A 23067-nucleotide genomic window follows, 5' to 3' on the forward strand; every position below is an offset into this window, starting at 1 on the left:
CTTCTTAGGGCGGTGGCTTCTCTTGTTGCGGAGCACGGGCTCTAGACACGCGGGCTCAGTAGTTGTGGCACACGGGCTCAGTAGTTGTGACTTGCGGGCTCTAGAGCGCAGGCTCAGTAGTTGTGGCGCACGGGCTTAGTTGCTCCACGGCATGTGGGATCTTCCCGGACCAGGGCTGGAACACGTGTCCCCTGCATTGGCAGGCGGATCCTTAACCACTGCGCCACCAGGGAAGCCCAGCATCCCCATTTTATAGAGGCAGAGAGGGCTCAGAGAATGTAGGATGGAGGGATGGAAGCCCTGGGATTTGAGAGCACATCCAAATATGTCAGTGATTTCAATAAGCATGACTATACTCCACACACCAAATAAGACAAATGCTAACAGACTGGATTTCTTTCAAATCCAGGCATATGTTTTCTATTTTTGTATTTTTATGTTTTTGGCCGCACCACGGGGCTTTCAGGATTTAGTTCCCCAATCAGGGATCGAACCCATGTCCCCTGCAGTGGAAGCGTGGAGTCCTAACCACTGGACCGCCATGGAATTCCCCAGGCATATGTTCTTTAGAAGACACACACCTAAAACAAGGACATGGGAAAGTTGAGGGTAAAGGAACACAAAAGGATATACAAGGGATGCATGAAGCTGAAGCCAGCTGATGGAGCTGTATTAATTTCAGACAAAATAGCTGTTAATGCAGAAAAACATTATTAAGATCAAAGGATCACTGTATTTTTATTAAAAAAACAATGCATTAGGATGACATAATAGTTTGAAACCAGGAAGGTTATAACAGCCTTGTTATAGGACAGAATCACAATGAGAGACTCATGAAACCATAAGTATAGTCAGAAATGAAATCACATTCTTTGTGATGATGGTGGAAAGAATATTTGAAGAAATAATGGCTGGAAACTTTCCCAATTTGGCAAAAGGTATAAACGTACAGGTTCGGAAAGCTCAGTGAACCCAAAACAGCAGAATCTCAAAGAAATCCATGCCCAGACACATCCTAATCAAAGCTGAAAACTAAAAACATTTAAACTTTTTGAAAGCCACCTGAGAGAAACTATGCCTCACATAAAGATTAATACAAAAGATCATAGATTTCTTTTTTATTTATTTAGCTGTGCCACATCTTAGTTTCACAGGCTCTTCGTTGCCTCGTATGGGATCTTTAGTTGTGGCATGCTGGATCTAGTTCCCTGACCACGGATTGAACCCAGGCCACCTGCACTGGGAGTGCAGAATCTTAACCACTGGACAACCAGCGAAGTCCCGTAAGATCATAGACTTCTTATCAGAAATCATAAAGGCCAGAAGGCAGGGAAACAACATTTTTAAAGTGCTGAGAAAAAGAACTGTCAGTCCGAATTCTATATGCAGTGAAAATGCACTTCAAGAATGAAAGCAGGGGCTTCCCTGGTGGCGCAGTGGTTAAGAATCCGCCTGCCAATTCAGGGGACATGGGTTGCAGCCCTGGTCCGGGAAGATCCCACATGCCACGGAGCAACTAAGCCCGCGAGCCAGAACTACTAAGGCCACGTGCCACAACTACTGAAGCCTTTGTGCCTAGAGTCCGTGTTCCACAACGAGAGAAGCCACCACAAGGAGAAACCCGCGCACCGCAATGAAGAGTAGCCCCCGCTCGCCGCACCTAGAGAAAGCCTGTGCGCAGCAACGAAGACCCAACACAGCCAAAAATAAATAAATAAAATGAATTAAAAAAAAAAAAGAAAGAAAGCAAAATAAAGACATCCTCAAGTGAAGCAAAACTAAGACAATCTGTTGCAAGCAGGCCTGTTCTAAAAGAAATGCTAAAGGGACTTTAGATTGCATACATTTGATCTTTAAGATATGTATGATGGTCGAAAGTAAAACTTATGACATTTTCTGGTAGGGTTTTCAGTGTATGTTAACGTGGTATATATGACAACTGCAGCATAAAGAGAGGAAGGTATCAAAATTCATTCAGTGATATATTTGAGATTTGTACATTTTACTGTCTATAAATTATATCTCAAAGAAAACCATTAGGGTACAAGATTTTTAAAAAAATTTAAAAAGGGGAGGATAAAGAGACCTATATAAAGTTTCTAAATCCCACTTTAAGTGGTAAAATATTAATTCTAAGTTGACTATGAAGAGTTAAGTATGCATACTGTAATCCTTAGAGAAATCCCTAAAAAAGACTATACAAAGAGATGATCAAAAACTCAGTAGATGAATTAAAATGGAACCTGAGAAAGAATAACCCAAAAGAGGGCAGGAAAGGGGAAACAGACGGAAAACAGAAGGAACAAACAGAAAAGAAAAAGGTGGACCAAAACCCAAGCATATCCATTGTTACATGTAAATGGTCTAAACATACCAATTAAAATGAATTTTTTTAAAAAGAAAATAAAAAACCTACTTTAAATATAATGATATAGGTAAGCTGAAAGTAAAAGAGTGGGGAAAGGTATATAATGTGAAAACTCCATCAAAGAATGCTGCAGTGACTATATTAATATCAAACCAAGTAGACTTCAGAAAAAGGAAAATTACCAGGAATAAAGAGAGAAATTACATAGTAATAAAGGGCCAATTCACCAAGAACACAAAACAATTCCAAATATGTATGCATCTAACAACAAAGCCTTAAAATACAGGAAAGAAAAACTGGTAGAGCGGAAAGAAAATAACAGACAAATTCACAATTATACTTGGAGACTTCAACACCCCTCTCTCTAGAATCAGCAGAACAAGAAGACAGAAAATCAATAAGGATACAAAAGAACTGAACAACATATCAACCAACTGGATGTAATGGATGAACTGCCAATAGTCGATCTTTTTTTTATCCACAAAGAAGTAATTTCCCATGATTTAAAGTAACACAAACCTATTTTTAAGCCTAATATTAGGCTGTTACTAATGTTTAACCCCAGAAGCCAATGACCTAAGTTTCCACCTGAAGAAAAGGAAAAAGAAGAAATTAATTCAGAAGTAAGTAGAAGGAAGGGACTAGTAATGATACAAGAAGAGATTCACAAAGTAGAAAAGAGACAGTACAAAAATGAGCAAAGCCAAAATGTAGTAAGTTCTTTGAAAAGATTAATGCAGTTGATGAGCCCCTAGCTAAACTGACAGAGAGGGAGAAGGGACACCACATCAGTCATGAACGAGGTGACATCACTACAGACCCTGCAGGCACTAAAAGAATGCAGGAGTGTTATGAGCAACTCCATGGCAGTAAATCAGACCTCTCAGAAGAAATAGGCAAACACACAGTTTATCAAGTATTAGTTGATAATGCTAGCCTAATACACCAACTGCTGTATGCCAGCACCTCGAGGGCCAAGCTCCAGGCAGGGGTTGGGCAACAGTCCAGGAGGGCGTCGGGTGGGGTAAACGGGGCTCAGAATCGAGGGACAGTGGGGAAGGACAGGACTTCCACTCCTCCCACAGCTCCAAGCTCGGTTGTGGGAGACCTGGCCTCTGGTTGGAGACACAGTCTGGCACCACCACATGGTGGCCACTCAGACTGGGAAGACAGAACTACACAATGCAGCCTCTGAACTGCCTCCCAGTTCAGTCAAGGTATGTCTGGAGCCTCAAGCTGCCCACCCACACCTGCTGGGGACTGGGCAGAGGTGACTGGGGAGTAGCTTAATGGAAGAAGGCAGAAGAAGGCAGTCTTGAAAAGTGGGGGCCCGGAAGCCACTCCTCGGCACCCCTACCCTCAGGATCCAACCCGGAGCCCATCCACCTTCAAGACCCAGGATCCCAGCCCACTTCCCTCAGCTCTGGGACTCCAGCCCCCCTGCACCGGGGCTGCCATTGGCCAAAGACACATTTTTAAAGTCTGTCTTCACATTTATTGATTCCTGGCATGGTTGAGGGAGAGCCGTCCCTGCCCTCTCTCCCCAGGGCAAGTCCAGCTTCCAGCTGCAGGAAGAGGGATCAGAGCCAGACTGGAGAAAGGACTTCCCAAGGATACCATCAGCAGCCTGGGTCTGCAGCTGGATCAGCTTCCTAGACAAATTTGACAGAAGAGAAATGCTAGGGGAAGGAGGCTCCCTGGTGAGTCAGGGCAGACCTCACTGAGACCCCCCAGGAAGGAAGTGGCTTGGTCAGCTGCCAGCTAAGACCCCCCCGCCCCCGCCACACACACACCTGGGCCTCCCTCCAGGTGCTCCAGCTGGCCACGCCACTCTCTGCCTTAGGGCCTTTGCCTATGTGGTTCCCTGCCTGCAATTCCCCCCACGCACCCCAGCAGACTAGGCCAGTGTTAGTGCTGGGAGGAGGTGCGAGAAAGGGCACTCCTGTAGGAGGGTACAATCCGGGCAAAGGCCGGGAGCCTCGACGCGCCCACGGAACCGAGCTCCACCTGCCACTTGGAGCTCCACCGGGTCGCTGAGCTGGGACAGCAGGGAGTGGGCCCAGTTGGAGCGGTAGCTGCAGCTGTAGTTGCCGGCGTGTTGGGGCCCCACGTAGGTCAGCACGAGGTCCGCGGAGGGGTGGGTGGCCCAGACCACCGCCGAGGGCTCCTCTTCGCCGGACCGTAGCAGCAGGAAGGAGACGTCGGGCACGTGGCCCTCGCAGCGTAGGACAGCGTCGCGGCCCGGAGTCACGGCCCCCGTCCACAGGGGCCGGAGCCGCGGCCTGGGCAGGGGTCCTGGGCGAGAAGCGGGTCGGTCAAGTGAAGCCTCTAGCCCCAGGCAGCAGCGGCCCAGCCCCGCTCCGCTGCCAGCCCCCTTCTCCAGCCCAGGTTGCTGGCCTCACACCGTGGTCACTGCGCTGTAACCGTAGTGTCTCCCCTTACACGCCCCCGCCCCGCAGACCCGGGCCTTCTCTGAGACTTCCTGGGGTCCCCAGCGAACGGCACTCAGGGCTTCAGGACAGGTGAGGAGAAGGAAGACAGGATCCAGGGGAACGGGTTCCCGCAGAGGGCACAGCGCAGTCAGTGGTCTGGCGGTGGACCCTGTGCCGGGGGCTCTGCCTGACCTCCGACCCCAGGAGGTCCGGATGAGGAAGGCAGAGGAATACACAGACCCCAGGGCCGGCGGGGGCTCGGGGAGAATTACAGCTCAACCCTCCGCCGTGGGCACCTGGGCGCAGGCAGTGGTGGGGTCATAATCAGACCACAGCCGACAGGCGTGTCGCACAGGGAACCTAAGGCGTGAGCCAGTGCAAAGCCGTTAGCACTCTGAACCCTAAGTTCTGGGGCCTCTCTCCACGACCCCCACCAGAGCGCTACACGTAGCCCCGGTGCTCACGTCGGTGGGAAACAGGCCGAAGGGCTGGGTGTCCCAGGGCCCTGGCGGCCGACCTCGCGCTCCCCTAAGGAGCCGACTCTGCGGGCAGGGCCGAGGCCCAGAGCGCTTCCCTTCGGCGTCCTGGGACAGGCGGGCACCCTCGTTTTGCGCACGGGCAGAAGGAGGCTCCGGGCCGCTGTGCCCGCCGCTCACCGTCCACGCGCAGCTCCACGGGCGCGCTGGGCGCGGAGCCCGCCAAGGGCGGCGCAGTGTCCGTGTAGACGCAGCTGTAGTTGGCCGAGTCGACCGCCGAGACGTCGCGCAGCTCAAAGTGGGCCTCCGTCCCCGCGGGGCTCAAGAGACCGTGCACCCGGCGCTGGCCCGCGCCCTCGCGCACCAGGGCGAAGCGCACGCCGGCGCGGGGGGCCCGGCACCGCAGCTGCACCAGCGTCCCCGGCTCGGGACTCAGAGTCGCGGGCTCGGCCGACAGCTCCGGCGCCGGGAGCGTCCCTGCGGGGAGGACGCGGCAAGGCTGACGCCCAACGCCGCATCTTTCCGCCGGAAAGAGTGCGCCCCGCTGCCTCTGCTCCCTCCCGGGAAGCCCGCCCGCACCGCCCTGCGTAAAACCGCGCCATCCGCCCGACGTCCCGGCCCCCGTCCTCCCTGGACGCTCACGCACGCTCCTACACTGTTCCTAACTAATTTGTGTGCCCACCAAAATAGAGGGGTGTGGGGTCGTGTTTTGTTGGGGGAGCATCCGCGCCCGCCTCGCCCGCCGGCGTCCACTCCTGGGGTTTACGCCCCTGGTCCGAGTCCTTGGCGGGTCCTGCAGCCCCAAACTGGCCACCCTCAACAGACAGGCCTCAGCGCCCACCCAGACCCCGGAGGCTGGGGGCCCCCGTGCATGTAGCGCCTGCATGGCCAGACTTGCGCGTGGACCCAATTATTCTTCGCGGGGCCACGAGGCTGGGCTCATTTTTCTATCCTCAGCTGGGGAAACTGAGGCCGGGCAGATGAGTCGGGATTGAGCCGTGCAGTTACCGGGACGCTTCCCTGGGTCTCTCCTCCCGCTGCCCCGAGGGCAGAGCGCCCCCGCCCTCCCTCCCTCCCCGCTGCCACATCCCCCAGGCTCACCGTCGCTCAGCACCAGCTCGGCGGGCGCGCTGTCCAAGGACCAGGGCGCTAGCTCGTCTCGCAGCCGGTAGCGGCACGTGTAGACACCGCCGTCTCCCGGGGCCAGCGTGTTCAGCTGGAAGAAGATGCGGTCTGGGCTGGTACTGCCCATGGGTACCTGCAGCACCTCCTCGCCCCGCCGCAGCTGGAAGTTCACCCCGCTCAGGGGCGCCACGCAGGCGAGAGTCGCGCGCGAGCCGGGGCGCAGGAGCCCGGGCGAACCCGCTATTCAGAGTCAGCGTGGGTGGCGGCGGCGTGGCTGCAAGGCAGGGACAGTCACTGGGGCGGCCAGAGTCCCAGCCACCCCCGCTGTGGGAGCGTTCCTTGGAGCCCAGCCTCCAGACCTCGGCCCCGGGAACAGCCTTCCTTGTGGCAAATTCCCACGCCACTATCAAGGCGGGGCAACTGCGTGGCCACTGTTTCCCAGACCCAGTCCTGGGCAGGGGTATTCAGGGCCGGGGGTCAGGGTAAAAGCTACTCTGTCTCCAGGAGCCTCCGCCCCCAGGAAGCCCTCTGGGATGGTCCACACACTCACCCAGCTCCTCTATGGTCACAGTGGCACTGGGCTCCGAGGGGGCGCCTGATGCGTGGGTCCGGTAGCTGCAGCTGTAGTTGCCAGCCCGGTGGACTGGGAAGGTGGCCTGCGTGTCCTTTGGGGCCTCAGCCACCTCCAGAAACTGGTCGTCGCCTTCCCGCCTCAGCAGGAAGGTCACACCGCGAAGTCCCCCGAGGCACAGCAGCGTCGTGTTCAGGCCCGGTGTGATCCAGGGCACGGGCTTGGTTGAGAGCAAGGGTGGGGGCAGGGGCTCTGCGGCGGGGGCGGGGGGTGGGGCGCAGGGGTCATGGGTGGTTCTGCCTGAGTTGGAAGATACAGGGCCCCAGCCGGACCTGGACCTCCACACTCATGGGAATGTGAGGGAGCCAGGAGATGCAAGGCATTGGCGGGGGTGGAGGGGTGGAGGGGTGGCGGGGTGGCGGGACAGGCCGAGACGGGGATAGGGGACTACAAGGGGAAGTCGCGTTCAGGGCCCAACTGTGGCCAGGCCTGCCCTAACCGCTTCCTGGGGATTCAGTCATTTATTCCTCACAGCCTTCTAGGGTTGGTACGAACATCACCCTCATTTTACCAATGGGGAAACTGAGGCTCAGAGATGTCACCTGACTTGCCCAAGGCCACCAGCCACTCGGGGAGGGGGCCGGAAGAGGGCAGGGAGAGTGAGGAGTGGAGGAAGGGAGGCCTCTCCAGCGGCCTCTCTTCCGGCCTCGAGGCCCGTGAGCCCTCCACTCACCTGCTCCAGTCACCTCCACGAGGTTGCTCAGGCTGGTCCTCCCACTGTCCATGCTGTAGCGGCAGCGGTAGAGGCCCCGGGTGTCACCGGTCACTGCTCCCAGCGGGAACCTGTACTCGGTGGCAGGTGAACCCAGGTGCACCAGTTCCTGGGCCTCCCCATCCTTGAGGAGCTGGAACTCCAGGGTCCACAGGGGGCTCTGGCATGTCAGCGTCACGTTGGCCCAGGGTTCCAGCAGCGATTCGGCCTCTGCCCACAGGGTTGGCCTTGTGTCGAAGACTGCGTGGGGATGGGTGTCAGATCTGGGTGCCCAGGCAGGGGCTCACCCCGCAGCGCCCACCATGCCCAGGCCCGGCCCACTCACATACGGCCTCCTCGGTCACTGGGTTCAGGGCGAGACCTGCGGAGACCCACCACCTGTGAGGCCCCATGGCTGTTCCTTCCCGCCCCTCATCCCGGCCCCGGGCACCCCAGGCCGGACGCCTCACCCCAGAGCAGCAGGAGGGCCACCCGTGCGGACATGGTCAGCCTCACTGCAGCCCCAGGAGTGTCTGCCGGGTGATAAGGCCCAGCCAGGGCGGCCGGGAGGGTGGGGCGGGGGGGAGGGCGCGGGGCACTGACCTCGCAGCTCATTCGTATTTCCAGGAAAGCAGGGCTCCAGGGGGTCGGGACAAAGGGCAGATGTGGCCTCAGGAGTCTCAGCTATAGCAACAATCAATAACTATGCAGAATGAATAAACTAAATTAATAATAAAGAGTAAAGATAACAAAATAAATGATGTAATAACAGCAAAGAATAACAAATGAAGACAATTAATAATAAATAGTAAATGGAAAAATAATAAGAACATTTGTAAAATAAAAATAAAATTGTGAATTCCCTGCTGGTCCAGTGGTTAGGACTCCACTGCAGGGGGCAAGGGTTCGATCCCTGTTCAGGGAACTAAGATCCTACATGCCAGGCAGTGTGGCAAAAGAAAAAAAAAAAAAGAGAGAGAAAAGAAATACATTAAAATAAAATAAATACTAAACCAAGTAATGTAATAAATAATAACAAATACATTTAAATAATAGAATGGAATCATAGTTAGCAAATAAAATTACCAATAAGTAATAAGATGATTAAAGTGAAAAGAATTAATTAATGATGAGAGAAAGGATAAAACACTAAGTATTAAAAATAGATAATGCAATAAATGACAACAAATTAATAAAAGTAATAAAATAATGTTAGAAATAGGTAGTATAATAAATAAGAAATACATTAAAGTAATAAACGAATATTTAAATTGATTGTTTATAAGTAATAAATAATTGATAATAAAATAATAAATCATAAAATAAAAATAAGTAATAAAATTACGAGGCACCTGCTGTTGTGGTCCACAGCATTCTGTGCGTGGACTTGGGCAGTAGGTGGTGTTACTATCAGTTCTGCGTTAGGCGTGAAGGAAATGAGGCAGGTGGGGGCCTGTCCTCCTGGCACGTTCCCCTCTGCAAGGCCTCTCATCTCCTCCCCCAACAGCTGAGCAGTACTGGGACCCCCACTCACCTTGGGGCAGGTGAAGGCAGCGGGCAGGGCCCAGGCCAACCCCAAACCCCACGTGGGCCCACCCGACGTGCAATGTCGGACGTGTGCCGGCCAAGGTGGGATTCGCCTGTGTCTGGATTTTCTACACTTGGCATCAGGCGGGCCTCCTGCAGGCGCATCCTGGCTCTTGCCTGGAGCTGTGATTCCTCCTCCATCGCTGGTTAATTCCGCAATGTGTGACCCACCATGGATTTGGAGACACATTTGCACCCAGGCCATTCAGTTCAGACCTGTGCTTCCACCCTGGTCCTGCCCCTGTGCTCAGGTTGTGGACAGTTTTCTGAGCTGCCCTTGGTCATTCTTGTGGCTGTTGCTCACTGCGGAGAGGCCAGGCCTCACCTGTCCCCAGTGGGCCTCCCCCTCCCCCTAAGACACAGCCCAGTGGGAGAGAGTGGGAGGTGTGTTCTCACTCTGGACCTCTGAGGGGGTCCAGTCATCCCACCCCTGGAGGTCTGGTCCTCAGTCCGGGTGTCCAGGCCGCAGCTCTCCAGCTCGTCGCGGGCTTGTGAAAACCTCCCAGCTCTCATCTGCCAGCTGACCCGCCTTCCTCCTCCCCCATGCATCCCACAAGCTTGTACTGAGCACCCCCTGTGTGCCAGACACAGAGAAGACAGTGTGAAAATGTCCACCCAGGCCCTGCCCGTGTGGAGCCCAGGCTGGTCAGGGAGACAGAGGTGCTGGGAAGAACACACATCCCGAGGACATGGTGGAGACCGGGGCAGAGGGGCCACGTGGCTCTGGAGGGTCAGGGAAGGCTTCTTGGGGAGGTTGAGCCCTGCGGGTCACTGGGGGAGGAGCATCAAGCAGAGGGGACAGACAGCGTAAAGGCTGTGAGGCAGGTTGAGCAGTGAGGAAACCAGGATGGTGGGAGTGGGGGAGCAGGGAAGGTGCACAACACCGTGAACACACAGCAGGAGGTGCCTCGTAATTTTATTACTTATTTTTATTTTATTTATCATTTATTATTTTATTCTCATGGATTATTATTTATAAACAGATCATCAATATAAATGTTCATTTACACTTTCATGGTTTTTTTTTGGCCGCGCCACTCAGCTTGCGGGATCTTAGTTCCCCAACCAGGGATCAAAACCGGACCCCTGCAGTGGAAGCGCGGAGCCCTAACCACTGGACACCCAGGAAATTCCCACTATAATGTATCTTTTATTTATTATACTATCTGTTTCTGACATTTATTATTTTACTTTTATTATTAATTTGTTGTCATTTATTGCATTATCTATTTTTAATATTTAGTGTTTTATCCTCTCTCTCATCATTAAATAATTTATTATTTTCACTTTAATCATTTTATTGCTTATTGGTAATTTTATTTGCGAACTATGATTCCATACTATCACTTACATGTATTTGTTATTATTTATTACATTACTTGGTTTAGTATTTATTTTATTTTAAAAATTGTACTTATTTTTCTATTTACATCATTTTATTATTTATTAATTTTCTTCACTTGTTATTGTTTACTGTTATATCATTTATTTTGTTATCTTTACTCTTTATTATTAATTTAGTTTATTCATTCTGCATAGTTATTGATTGTTGCTATAGCTGAGACTCCTGAGGCCACATCTGCCCTTTGTCCCGACCCCCTGGAGCCCTGCTTTCCTGGAAATACGAATGAGCTGCGAGGTCAGTGCCCCGCGCCCTCCCCCCCGCCCCACCCTCCCGGCCGCCCTGGCTGGGCCTTATCACCCGGCAGACACTCCTGGGGCTGCAGTGAGGCTGACCATGTCCGCACGGGTGGCCCTCCTGCTGCTCTGGGGTGAGGCGTCCGGCCTGGGGTGCCCGGGGCCGGGATGAGGGGCGGGAAGGAACAGCCATGGGGCCTCACAGGTGGTGGGTCTCCGCAGGTCTCGCCCTGAACCCAGTGACCGAGGAGGCCGTATGTGAGTGGGCCGGGCCTGGGCATGGTGGGCGCTGCAGGGTGAGCCCCTGCCTGGGCACCCAGATCTGACACCCATCCCCACGCAGTCTTCGACACAAGGCCAACCCTGTGGGCAGAGGCCGAATCGCTGCTGGAACCCTGGGCCAACGTGACGCTGACATGCCAGAGCCCCCTGTGGACCCTGGAGTTCCAGCTCCTCAAGGATGGGGAGGCCCAGGAACTGGTGCACCTGGGTTCACCTGCCACCGAGTACAGGTTCCCGCTGGGAGCAGTGACCGGTGACACCCGGGGCCTCTACCGCTGCCGCTACAGCATGGACAGTGGGAGGACCAGCCTGAGCAACCTCGTGGAGGTGACTGGAGCAGGTGAGTGGAGGGCTCACGGGCCTCGAGGCCGGAAGAGAGGCCGCTGGAGAGGCCTCCCTTCCTCCACTCCTCACTCTCCCTGCCCTCTTCCGGCCCCCTCCCCGAGTGGCTGGTGGCCTTGGGCAAGTCAGGTGACATCTCTGAGCCTCAGTTTCCCCATTGGTAAAATGAGGGTGATGTTCGTACCAACCCTAGAAGGCTGTGAGGAATAAATGACTGAATCCCCAGGAAGCGGTTAGGGCAGGCCTGGCCACAGTTGGGCCCTGAACGCGACTTCCCCTTGTAGTCCCCTATCCCCGTCTCGGCCTGTCCCGCCACCCCGCCACCCCTCCACCCCTCCACCCCCGCCAATGCCTTGCATCTCCTGGCTCCCTCACATTCCCATGAGTGTGGAGGTCCAGGTCCGGCTGGGGCCCTGTATCTTCCAACTCAGGCAGAACCACCCATGACCCCTGCGCCCCACCCCCCGCCCCCGCCGCAGAGCCCCTGCCCCCACCCTTGCTCTCAACCAAGCCCGTGCCCTGGATCACACCGGGCCTGAACACGACGCTGCTGTGCCTCGGGGGACTTCGCGGTGTGACCTTCCTGCTGAGGCGGGAAGGCGACGACCAGTTTCTGGAGGTGGCTGAGGCCCCAAAGGACACGCAGGCCACCTTCCCAGTCCACCGGGCTGGCAACTACAGCTGCAGCTACCGGACCCACGCATCAGGCGCCCCCTCGGAGCCCAGTGCCACTGTGACCATAGAGGAGCTGGGTGAGTGTGTGGACCATCCCAGAGGGCTTCCTGGGGGCGGAGGCTCCTGGAGACAGAGTAGCTTTTACCCTGACCCCCGGCCCTGAATACCCCTGCCCAGGACTGGGTCTGGGAAACAGTGGCCACGCAGTTGCCCCGCCTTGATAGTGGCGTGGGAATTTGCCACAAGGAAGGCTGTTCCCGGGGCCGAGGTCTGGAGGCTGGGCTCCAAGGAACGCTCCCACAGCGGGGGTGGCTGGGACTCTGGCCGCCCCAGTGACTGTCCCTGCCTTGCAGCCACGCCGCCGCCACCCACGCTGACTCTGAATAGCGGGTTCGCCGGGCTCCTGCGCCCCGGCTCGCGCGCGACTCTCGCCTGCGTGGCGCCCCTGAGCGGGGTGAACTTCCAGCTGCGGCGGGGCGAGGAGGTGCTGCAGGTACCCATGGGCAGTACCAGCCCAGACCGCATCTTCTTCCAGCTGAACACGCTGGCCCCGGGAGACGGCGGTGTCTACACGTGCCGCTACCGGCTGCGAGACGAGCTAGCGCCCTGGTCCTTGGACAGCGCGCCCGCCGAGCTGGTGCTGAGCGACGGTGAGCCTGGGGGATGTGGCAGCGGGGAGGGAGGGAGGGCGGGGGCGCTCTGCCCTCGGGGCAGCGGGAGGAGAGACCCAGGGAAGCGTCCCGGTAACTGCACGGCTCAATCCCGACTCATCTGCCCGGCCTCAGTTTCCCCAGCTGAGGATAGAAAAATGAGCCCAGCCTCGTGGCCCCGCGAAGAATAATTGGGTCCACGCGCAAGTCTGGCCATGCAGGCGCTACATGCACGGGGGCCCCCAGCCTCCGGGGTCTGGGTGGGCGCTGAGGCCTGTCTGTTGAGGGTGGCCAGTTTGGGGCTGCAGGACCCGCCAAGGACTCGGACCAGGGGCGTAAACCCCAGGAGTGGACGCCGGCGGGCGAGGCGGGCGCGGATGCTCCCCCAACAAAACACGACCCCACACCCCTCTATTTTGGTGGGCACACAAATTAGTTAGGAACAGTGTAGGAGCGTGCGTGAGCGTCCAGGGAGGACGGGGGCCGGGACGTCGGGCGGATGGCGCGGTTTTACGCAGGGCGGTGCGGGCGGGCTTCCCGGGAGGGAGCAGAGGCAGCGGGGCGCACTCTTTCCGGCGGAAAGATGCGGCGTTGGGCGTCAGCCTTGCCGCGTCCTCCCCGCAGGGACGCTCCCGGCGCCGGAGCTGTCGGCCGAGCCCGCGACTCTGAGTCCCGAGCCGGGGACGCTGGTGCAGCTGCGGTGCCGGGCCCCCCGCGCCGGCGTGCGCTTCGCCCTGGTGCGCGAGGGCGCGGGCCAGCGCCGGGTGCACGGTCTCTTGAGCCCCGCGGGGACGGAGGCCCACTTTGAGCTGCGCGACGTCTCGGCGGTCGACTCGGCCAACTACAGCTGCGTCTACACGGACACGGCGCCGCCCTTGGCGGGCTCCGCGCCCAGCGCGCCCGTGGAGCTGCGCGTGGACGGTGAGCGGCGGGCACAGCGGCCCGGAGCCTCCTTCTGCCCGTGCGCAAAACGAGGGTGCCCGCCTGTCCCAGGACGCCGAAGGGAAGCGCTCTGGGCCTCGGCCCTGCCCGCAGAGTCGGCGGCTCCTTAGGGGAGCGCGAGGTCGGCCGCCAGGGCCCTGGGACACCCAGCCTTTCGGCCTGTTTCCCACCGACGTGAGCACCGGGGCTACGTGTAGCGCTCTGGTGGGGGTCGTGGAGAGAGGCCCCAGAACTTAGGGTTCAGAGTGCTGACGGCTTTGCACTGGCTCACGCCTTAGGTTCCCTGTGCGACACGCCTGTCGGCTGTGGTCTGATTATGACCCCACCACTGCCTGCGCCCAGGTGCCCACGGCGGAGGGTTGAGCTGTAATTCTCCCCGAGCCCCCGCCGGCCCTGGGGTCTGTGTATTCCTCTGCCTTCCTCATCCGGACCTCCTGGGGTCGGAGGTCAGGCAGAGCCCCCGGCACAGGGTCCACCGCCAGACCACTGACTGCGCTGTGCCCTCTGCGGGAACCCGTTCCCCTGGATCCTGTCTTCCTTCTCCTCACCTGTCCTGAAGCCCTGAGTGCCGTTCGCTGGGGACCCCAGGATGTCTCAGAGAAGGCCCGGGTCTGCGGGGCGGGGGCGTGTAAGGGGAGACACTACGGTTACAGCGCAGTGACCACGGTGTGAGGCCAGCAACCTGGGCTGGAGAAGGGGGCTGGCAGCGGAGCGGGGCTGGGCCGCTGCTGCCTGGGGCTAGAGGCTTCACTTGACCGACCCGCTTCTCGCCCAGGACCCCTGCCCAGGCCGCGGCTCCGGCCCCTGTGGACGGGGGCCGTGACTCCGGGCCGCGACGCTGTCCTACGCTGCGAGGGCCACGTGCCCGACGTCTCCTTCCTGCTGCTACGGTCCGGCGAAGAGGAGCCCTCGGCGGTGGTCTGGGCCACCCACCCCTCCGCGGACCTCGCGCTGACCTACGTGGGGCCCCAACACGCCGGCAACTACAGCTGCAGCTACCGCTCCAACTGGGCCCACTCCCTGCTGTCCCAGCTCAGCGACCCGGTGGAGCTCCAAGTGGCAGGTGGAGCTCGGTTCCGTGGGCGCGTCGAGGCTCCCGGCCTTTGCCCGGATTGTACCCTCCTACAGGAGTGCCCTTTCTCGCACCTCCTCCCAGCACTAACACTGGCCTAGTCTGCTGGGGTGCGTGGGGGGAATTGCAGGCAGGGAACCACATAGGCAAAGGCCCTAAGGCAGAGAGTGGCGTGGCCAGCTGGAGCACCTGGAGGGAGGCCCAGGTGTGTGTGTGTGTGGGGGGGTCTTAGCTGGCAGCTGACCAAGCCACTTCCTTCCTGGGGGGGTCTCAGTGAGGTCTGCCCTGACTCACCAGGGAGCCTCCTTCCCCTAGCATTTCTCTTCTGTCAAATTTGTCTAGGAAGCTGATCCAGCTGCAGACCCAGGCTGCTGATGGTATCCTTGGGAAGTCCTTTCTCCAGTCTGGCTCTGATCCCTCTTCCTGCAGCTGGAAGCTGGACTTGCCCTGGGGAGAGAGGGCAGGGACGGCTCTCCCTCAACCATGCCAGGAATCAATAAATGTGAAGACAGACTTTAAAAATGTGTCTTTGGCCAATGGCAGCCCCAGTGCAGGGGGGCTGGAGTCCCAGAGCCGAGGGAAGTGGGCTGGGATCCTGGGTCTTGAAGGTGGATGGGCTCCGGGTTGGATCCTGAGGGTAGGGGTGCCGAGGAGTGGCTTCCGGGCCCCCACTTTTCAAGACTGCCTTCTTCTGCCTTCTTCCATTAAGCTACTCCCCAGTCACCTCTGCCCAGTCCCCAGCAGGTGTGGGTGGGCAGCTTGAGGCTCCAGACATACCTTGACTGAACTGGGAGGCAGTTCAGAGGCTGCATTGTGTAGTTCTGTCTTCCCAGTCTGAGTGGCCACCATGTGGTGGTGCCAGACTGTGTCTCCAACCAGAGGCCGGGTCTCCCACAACCGAGCTTGGAGCTGTGGGAGGAGTGGAAGTCCTGTCCTTCCCCACTGTCCCTCGATTCTGAGCCCCGTTTACCCCACCCGACGCCCTCCTGGACTGTTGCCCAACCCCTGCCTGGAGCTTGGCCCTCGAGGTGCTGGCATACAGCAGTTGTGTATTAGGCTAGCATTATCAACTAATACTTGATAAACTGTGTTTGCCTATTTCTTCTGAGAGGTCTGATTTACTGGCATGGAGTTGCTCATAACACTCCTGCATTCTTTTAGTGCCTGCAGGGTCTGTAGTGATGTCACCTCTTTCATGACTGATGTGGTGTCCCTTCTCCCTCTCTCTCTGTCAGTTTAGCTAGGGGCTCATCAACTGCATTAATCTTTTCAAAGAACTTACTACATTTTGGCTTTGCTCATTTTTGTACTGTCTCTTTTCTACTTTGTGAATCTCTTCTTGTATCATTACTAGTCCCTTCCTTCTACTTACTTCTGAATTAATTTCTTCTTTTTCCTTTTCTTCAGGTGGAAACTTAGGTCATTGGCTTCTGGGGTTAAACATTAGTAACAGTGTTACTTTTTAAAAATAAATTTATTTTACTTATTTTTTAATTTTTGGCTGTGTTGGGTCTTCGTTGCTACATGTCGGCTTTCTCTAGTTCCGGCGAGTGGGGGCTACTCTCTGTTGCGGTGCACGGGCTTCTCATTGCAGTGGCTTCGCTTGTTGCGGAGCACAGGCTCTAGGTGCGTGGGCTTCAGTATTTGTGGCACGTGGGCTCAGTAGTTGTGGCTCAAGGGCTTAGTTGCTCCGCGGCATATGGGATCTTCCCAGACCAGGGCTCAAACCCGTGTCACCTGCATTGGCAGGCGGATTCCTAACCACTGCGCCACCTGGGACGCCCTGTGTTACTTTAAATCATGGGAAATTACTTCTTTGTGGATAAAAAAAAATCGACTATTGGCCAGTTCATCCATTACATCCAGTTGGTTGATGATGTTGTTCAGTTCTTTTGTAACCTTACTGATTTTCTGTCTTCTTGTTTTGTTGATTATAGAGAGAGGGGTGTTGAAGTCTCCAAGTATAATTGTGAATTTGTCTACTATTTTCTTTCAGCTCTATCAGTTTTTGTTTCCTGTATTTTAAGGCTTTGCTGTTAGATTCATACATATTTGGAATTATGTCTTCTTCGTGAATTGGCCCTTTATCACTGTGTAATTTCTCTCTTTATTCCTGGTAATTTTCCTTGTTCTGAAGTCTAATTGGTTCGATATTAATATAGTCACTGCAGCATTCTTTGATGGAGTTTTCATATTATATACCTTTCCCCACTCTTTTACTTTAAGCTTACCTATATTATATTTAAGGTATGTTTCTTATATTCTTTTTAAAATATTCATTCTGGCACATTCTTTTAATTGGTATATTTAGACCATTTACATGTAACAATGGATATGCTTGGGTTTTGATCCACCTTTTTCTTTTCTGTTTGTTCCTTCTGTTATCCGTCTGTTTCCCCTTTCCTGCCTTCTTTTGGGTTATTTCTTTCTCGGTTCCATTTTTATTCATCTACTGAGCCTTTGATCATCTCTTTTTATAGTCTTTTTAAGGGGTTTCTCCAGGGATTACAGTATTCATAACTCTTCACAGTGTACTTAGAATTAATATTTTACCACTTAAAGTGGATGTAGAAACTTTAGCACTATATAGGTCTCTTTACCCTCTGCTCTTAAAATTTTTTTTTTATTTGGTACACTAATGGTTTTCTTTGAGATATTTATATACAGTAAAATGTTCAAATCTCAAATATATCACTGAATGAATTTTGATACCCTCCTCTCTTTATGCTGTAGTTGTCATTTATACCACATTAAAACCCTGTGGTATAAATGACATTTCATTGTCAAGGAAACCCTACTAGACAATGTTATAAATTTTTCTTTCAACAATCATACATATATTAAGGATCAAACATATGCAATCTGTTACTCTTCCTTCATTCCCAAGGTTCAAATTTTCCTTCTGCTTTCATTTCCCTTCTGACAAATGCTAAACTCCCTATTTAGCATTTCTTTTAGAACAGGCGTGCTTGCAACAAATTGTCTTAGTTTTGCTTCATTTGAGGATGTCTTTATTTTGTTTTCATTCTTTTTTTTTAAATATTTTTTTATTTACTTATTTGGTTGCATTGGGTCTTAGTTGCGGCACGCAGGCTCCTTAGTTGCAGCTCGCTGGCTCCTTAGTTGCAGCACGTGGGCTCCTTAGTGGTGGCATGCGAACTCTTAGTTGCAGCATGCATGTGGGATCTAGTTCCCTGACCAGGGATCAAAACCGGTCCCCTGCATTGGGAGCGCAGAGTCTTAACCACTGCGCCACCAGGGAAGTCCCTATTTTGCTTTCTTCCTTGAAGTGGATTTTCATTGTATATTGAATTTGGTCTGACAGTTCTTTTCTTCAGCACTTTAAAAATGTTGTTTCCCTGCCTTCTGGACTTCATGATATCTGATAAGAAATCTATGAGGGCTTCCCTGGTGGCGCAGTGGTTGAGAATCTGCCTGCCAATGCAGGGGACACGGGTTCGAGCCCTGGTCTGGGAAGATCCCACATGCCGCGGAGCAACTGGGCCCGTGAGCCACAATTACTGAGCCTGCGCGTCTGGAGCCTGTGCTCCGCAACAAGAGAGGCCGCGATAGTGAGAGGCCCGCGCACCGCGATGAAGAGTGGCCCCTGCTTGCCACAACTAGAGAAAGCCCACGCACAGAAACGAAGACCCAACACAGCCATAAATAAATTAATTAATTAATTAAAAAAAAAAAAAACAAAAACAGAAAAGAGCCTCTTATTAAAAAAAAAAAAAAAAGAAATCTATGATCTTTTGTATCAATCTTTATGTGAGGCATAGTTTTTCTCAGGCTGCTTTCAAAAAATTTAAATTTTAGTTTCCAGTTTTGCTTATGATGTGTCTGGGCATGGATTTCTTTAAGATTATGCTGTTTTGGGTTCACTGAGCCTCCTCATGCCCCCTACATCCACAAGGGTTCTCCCTAGCAGGAAGTTAGAGAGAGAGGGGTTTTGACTGGGCTCACAGCCCTCCTTGCCCATATGGACTGTCTGGTGCTTGATGAAGTTGAACCACCAGCAGAAGCTTTTCCACATGCCTCTCACTCAGACAGTGTAGTAACCAGCCTTCAAGACAGCTGCTAATGACCCTCATCTCCTGGCTTCCACACCCTTGTTTCCATATTCTTCTCTGCATTGAATCAGGGATGGTCTGTGGCATGAATATTATATGGCATGAGTGACAGTGTGTGACCTGGACTCAACTCACTCGCTCTGGGGAAAGTCAACTGCTGTGTCATGAGGACACTCAAGCAGACTTGCACAGAGGTCCACATAGAGAGGGACCACCTGCCAACCACACTAGCAGCCAGCCATGTTTGACATAGTGGCTGCTCCGTTGTCAGGGGCCCTGGTGAGTGAGTGGGGGTGAGTGTTGCCCTTGCCAACCCACAATGTATGGTGGGAGTGGGGGGTTAGTTTTAGTGTTTTCAGTCGGTAGGGCATTAGCGTTGTCACCGCAGTGGAGATGAGCCCACCTGGTCACATTCCTAGGCTCTCTCCAGAAAGACTCCCCTTGTGTTCAGGCTTGATGGAAACTGTTACTACACTTGCATATCAACCGGGTTTCTCTTTGGTTTGAACGTGTTTAGGTCTATCAAGACGACTGATGGGTGTGCATCATTCGTGACACACTGACCACACTGGGAGTTTGCCTCCCTCATCAACCCCCTTGTGTCCACCAAGGATTGCATTCTCAACAACAGAACTTCTCTTCAGAATAAATGTCCTGGGTGTCTGTAAAAGGTTGAGCTGTCCTTGGGGGTACCACTTTAGTTGGGTTTCTCCTCAGGATGAATTGTGTGGACAGTAAAAAGAAAAAACCCAAGTTCCACTTTTGCCTGAGGTGCTCCATTGGCCGCAGGGGTTGGGAGACTTCCAGGTCTCCTGAATGGCCTCTTCCACTTGCCCCACCGCACTGCTCTCTGGAATGAGCTCTCAGGTGTGCCATGTGCGTGGCAACTGCAGCCTTCCTCACATTCTTGCACTACCCAGGGTATCTGTCCAGCACGACTTTGCTGGTGTTTAGTAAGTATACAAGGAAGTGTAAATGCGCCCCTAAAATGCTGAGAATAGAACGGCAGGGGCATGTGTTTTCATTTCTGCTGGACTTGCAAAGAGACCAGCTTTGCGAATTTTAGCCTCTATTCCAGGGTGGAATGTGACGTGGCCAGGATAGCTGCAACTTGGGAGAAACCTCTGGAAAGAGTACTGGGTGACTGGGTCCTGCCTCATGGGGGCAGGACAGGGGAGGGTTTCAAGGAGACCACCTGGCAGGACACAGTGGGCTGGGCTTGCCTCAAGAAGGACGGCTTGCCGCAGAGCAGGGGAACTCAAGCCCTCGGGAGGTGAGTCCTGAATTAAGCAAGACACAATAAAGGGCTGGATGGTGTCCTGCAAGCCAGGCCTGGGAATGGAGAGCCAACAGCTTCCTTACCCCAGGGGACCCACACATCCTCCCCTTCCCAGGCGACAGGATTTCAGGACAGGAGACAGAAAGTGAAGGGTGATTCACCAGGGTTTTGCTGCAGGGTCCATGGCCACATTCAGGGAACCCCTTTGGAAGCACGGAGGCCCAGACGGTGAGGGACTTGGTGCTGAGCCCAGCTCTGCCCTCCCTCCAGGAGGCTCTGGCTGGGCCCCCCGCCCATGGCCTCTCTGGGCACCCTGATTTGGTTGAGAGTCTTCCCTGCCCCCCACCCTCAGTTAAGGTGAGGATCAAAAGGGGTGATTAAGGGCAGAGTGCCCAGCACGGTGCCCGGCCTGCAATGAGTGTGTGCAAACGTTGGCTTCTGGAGTGGAGAGTCCTCGGAGTTTCACTTTGGAAAGAGTGTGGAGGATGGGGTGGGGAGTAAATTAGAATCATATACAAACATAACCATACGTACAGCTAGGAAAGAAACATGCTGCTCCAGGTCTCGGCTGGACTCCACCTAAGTGGTGGCCTCGGGCAGGTGTAGCCACACCTTCAAGTCTCCCTCCTTGATTGCGCCCACGCCGCAGGGGCTTCTGGGAGACGTAGTCCAGCCTGGCGTCCCGACAGGAGGAGACGAGCGCTTGGGGTGGGAAGGACCACCTGGCTTTGACGTAACGTGACATCCCCACCTGCCAATCACAGACCAGCCCAAGGTTGCCAGCGAATCCCGCTCCCCCCCCCTCCACGGCGACCATTGAAGCGCCGGGCGGTGGGCAGGCAGAGTCCCAGCCCCAGAAGCCCCCGGCCAGCGGCCTCGGGTAGGTGCACGAGGTGCGCAGGGTCCCACTCCCGAGGCCAGGGAGGTCAGAGGCGGAGGCCTCGCCAGATCTAAGGGAGGAGGCGGGGGCCCAGCTACACCAGAGGGTGTGCAGACACCCCCGAGGCGACCGAGGGCTACTGAAGCCCCCTAGGAAGCTTCAGGTGGGGGACACCTGTGGACGCCGTGTGCGCGAGGCGAGGTTTAACGCGCCGCCCGCGGGCCGCTGCTGGTGCTCGTGGAGGTTGGAGCGCTGGCTGAAGGCGCGGCCGCAGCGGCCGCACGCGTAGGGCCGCTCGCCGGTGTGCGCGCGCCGGGCGCGCGAGGCTGCAGTTGCGCACGAAGGCCCGGCCGCAGTCGGCGCAGACGCAGCGCTTCTCCCCCGAGTGCAGGCGCTCGTGCTGGTGCAGCTCGGAGCAGCCCCGGAAGGTCTTGCCGCACTCGGGACAGCCGTAGGGCCGCTCGCCGGTGTGCGCGCGCCGGTGCTGCACCAGGCTGGAGCGGCCCTTGAAGGCCTTGTCGCACAGCCGGCACGCGTAGGGCCTGGCGCTGCTGTGCGTGCGCCAGTGCCGGCTCAGGTTCGAGCGCTGGTTGAAGGCTTTGCCGCACTCCGAACAGGCGTAGGGCTTCTCGGCGGTGTGCACGCGCCGCCGGTGCTCCGCCAGGTGCGAGAGCAGGCCGAGTGCCTTGGTACACTCGGTGCACTCATGGGGCTTCTCCCCGCGCGGCGAGCACCTCGGCCGGAAGGCCCGCGGGTTCAGGGCCGCGGCGCGGTTGCGGTGCTCGGCGGAGTGCGTCTTCTGGTGGCCCTGGAGGCCGGAGCAGCGCACGAAGGCCTGGCCGCAGTCAGCGCACGTAGGGCCGCTCACCCGTGTGGATGCCCTCGGGCTGCAGCAGTCTTGAGGTGCACGTGAAGGCCTTGCCGCACTCGACGCAGGCGTACAGCTGCTGGACGGGGCGGCCGGGCTCACGGGGGAAAGGACCCGAGGCCTGATCGCATCTAGGACACATTGGGGGGCCCTCGTCCATCCGCTGCTCATTGGGGCCCAAGCGCTTTCTGCACCGGGCGCACGGAAGGGGCTCCTCTGCCGCCTGCATCAGCTCCTGAGGGGCCAGCGGGGACATTGGGGTACAGGCCTCGCTGTGCCGGCCCGCGGCAGGAAGCTCCACGAAGGGACTCTGCTGGAGAGAAGCCGGCGGCAGGGTCCTGGGACAGGGATGTGCGCGCGGGGGGCAGTCCGAGTGGACCTCGCACAGCGCAGCGCGGGGGCAGCTCCAGTGCAGCACCTGGGCCCCACGGTGGTCACACGCAGGGGCCTTCTCCCCAGGGGGTGTCCTGGGATGCTGCACCAGGAAGGAGTTCTGGCTGGAGGCCCTGGCACCTGCTGGGCACGGACAGAGGCCCTGCCCGGCATGCGGCCCCTGGGGATGTCCAGGTCGGGGTCCGGAGAGGAGGTGGGGCCATGTGGCTCTTGCACCAGGCGTCCAGCTCCTGCACTCTGACAGTCCCTGCAGTGGGGCTCACACCCAGGGGAGTTGTCCTGCCGGCCACGGTCCCTCCATGCAGGTCTCCCCCCTGAGAGGGGTCTCCTTCTGCTGGGTCCTCCTCCAGGGGCCTCAGCTCTGTCTTGCGCCTCTCCACCTGGCCCCTGTGGGCTCCCTGGGGATCTACCTTGGGGCTGCCTTCCTGCCGAGAGCTCTGGGCCCAAGGCTGCGCCCCGAGGCCAGCCCGCAACACGGTGTCCAGGCTGCGGGATCTGGAAGAGCAGAAGAGAATGAAGGTTTGCAGCTCCCTAGGAATGCTGACCCCAGGATGGATGCCTACTGAGTGGCCCCCACTCTCGGCAGTCCAGGGAAAGGGGCAGGAGGAATGACACCGGCCATGAGAACACTGGAGCCTCCTGTCCCTACGCTCAGCACCCACG

At 55.9% G+C, this 23067-nt stretch overlaps 3 protein-coding genes across 3 annotated transcripts; 1 reads left to right on the top strand and 2 right to left on the bottom strand.

The window, feature by feature from the left end:
• Positions 1-4265: 4265 nt before the first annotated feature.
• Positions 4266-21008, bottom strand: LOC133078867 (alpha-1B-glycoprotein-like). Its single transcript, XM_061174027.1, is given in 9 exon segments — positions 4266-4663; positions 5457-5753; positions 6378-6630; positions 6632-6675; positions 6952-7224; positions 7706-7984; positions 8070-8105; positions 8327-8407; positions 20798-21008. Coding segments are annotated over 9 exon segments (1872 nt in total).
• LOC133078868 (alpha-1B-glycoprotein-like) lies at positions 11049-15012 on the top strand. The gene is made up of 7 exons (XM_061174028.1): positions 11049-11082; positions 11171-11206; positions 11292-11570; positions 12052-12324; positions 12601-12897; positions 13522-13818; positions 14615-15012. Exons 1-7 carry the CDS (start codon positions 11049-11051, stop codon positions 15010-15012), a joined length of 1614 nt encoding a protein of 537 aa, XP_061030011.1.
• A 294-nt stretch (positions 21009-21302) lies between the features above and the next one.
• On the bottom strand, positions 21303-22466 carry ZNF837 (zinc finger protein 837). Its single transcript, XM_061174029.1, is given in 3 exon segments — positions 21303-21459; positions 21461-21997; positions 21999-22466. Coding segments are annotated over 3 exon segments (963 nt in total). The 5' UTR covers positions 22268-22466.
• Between the last annotated feature and the right edge of the window lie 601 nt (positions 22467-23067).

Source organism: Eubalaena glacialis, chromosome 18 (genome assembly GCF_028564815.1).
Source record: "Eubalaena glacialis isolate mEubGla1 chromosome 18, mEubGla1.1.hap2.+ XY, whole genome shotgun sequence".
In the NCBI taxonomy this organism is placed as follows: Eukaryota; Metazoa; Chordata; class Mammalia; order Artiodactyla; family Balaenidae; genus Eubalaena; species Eubalaena glacialis.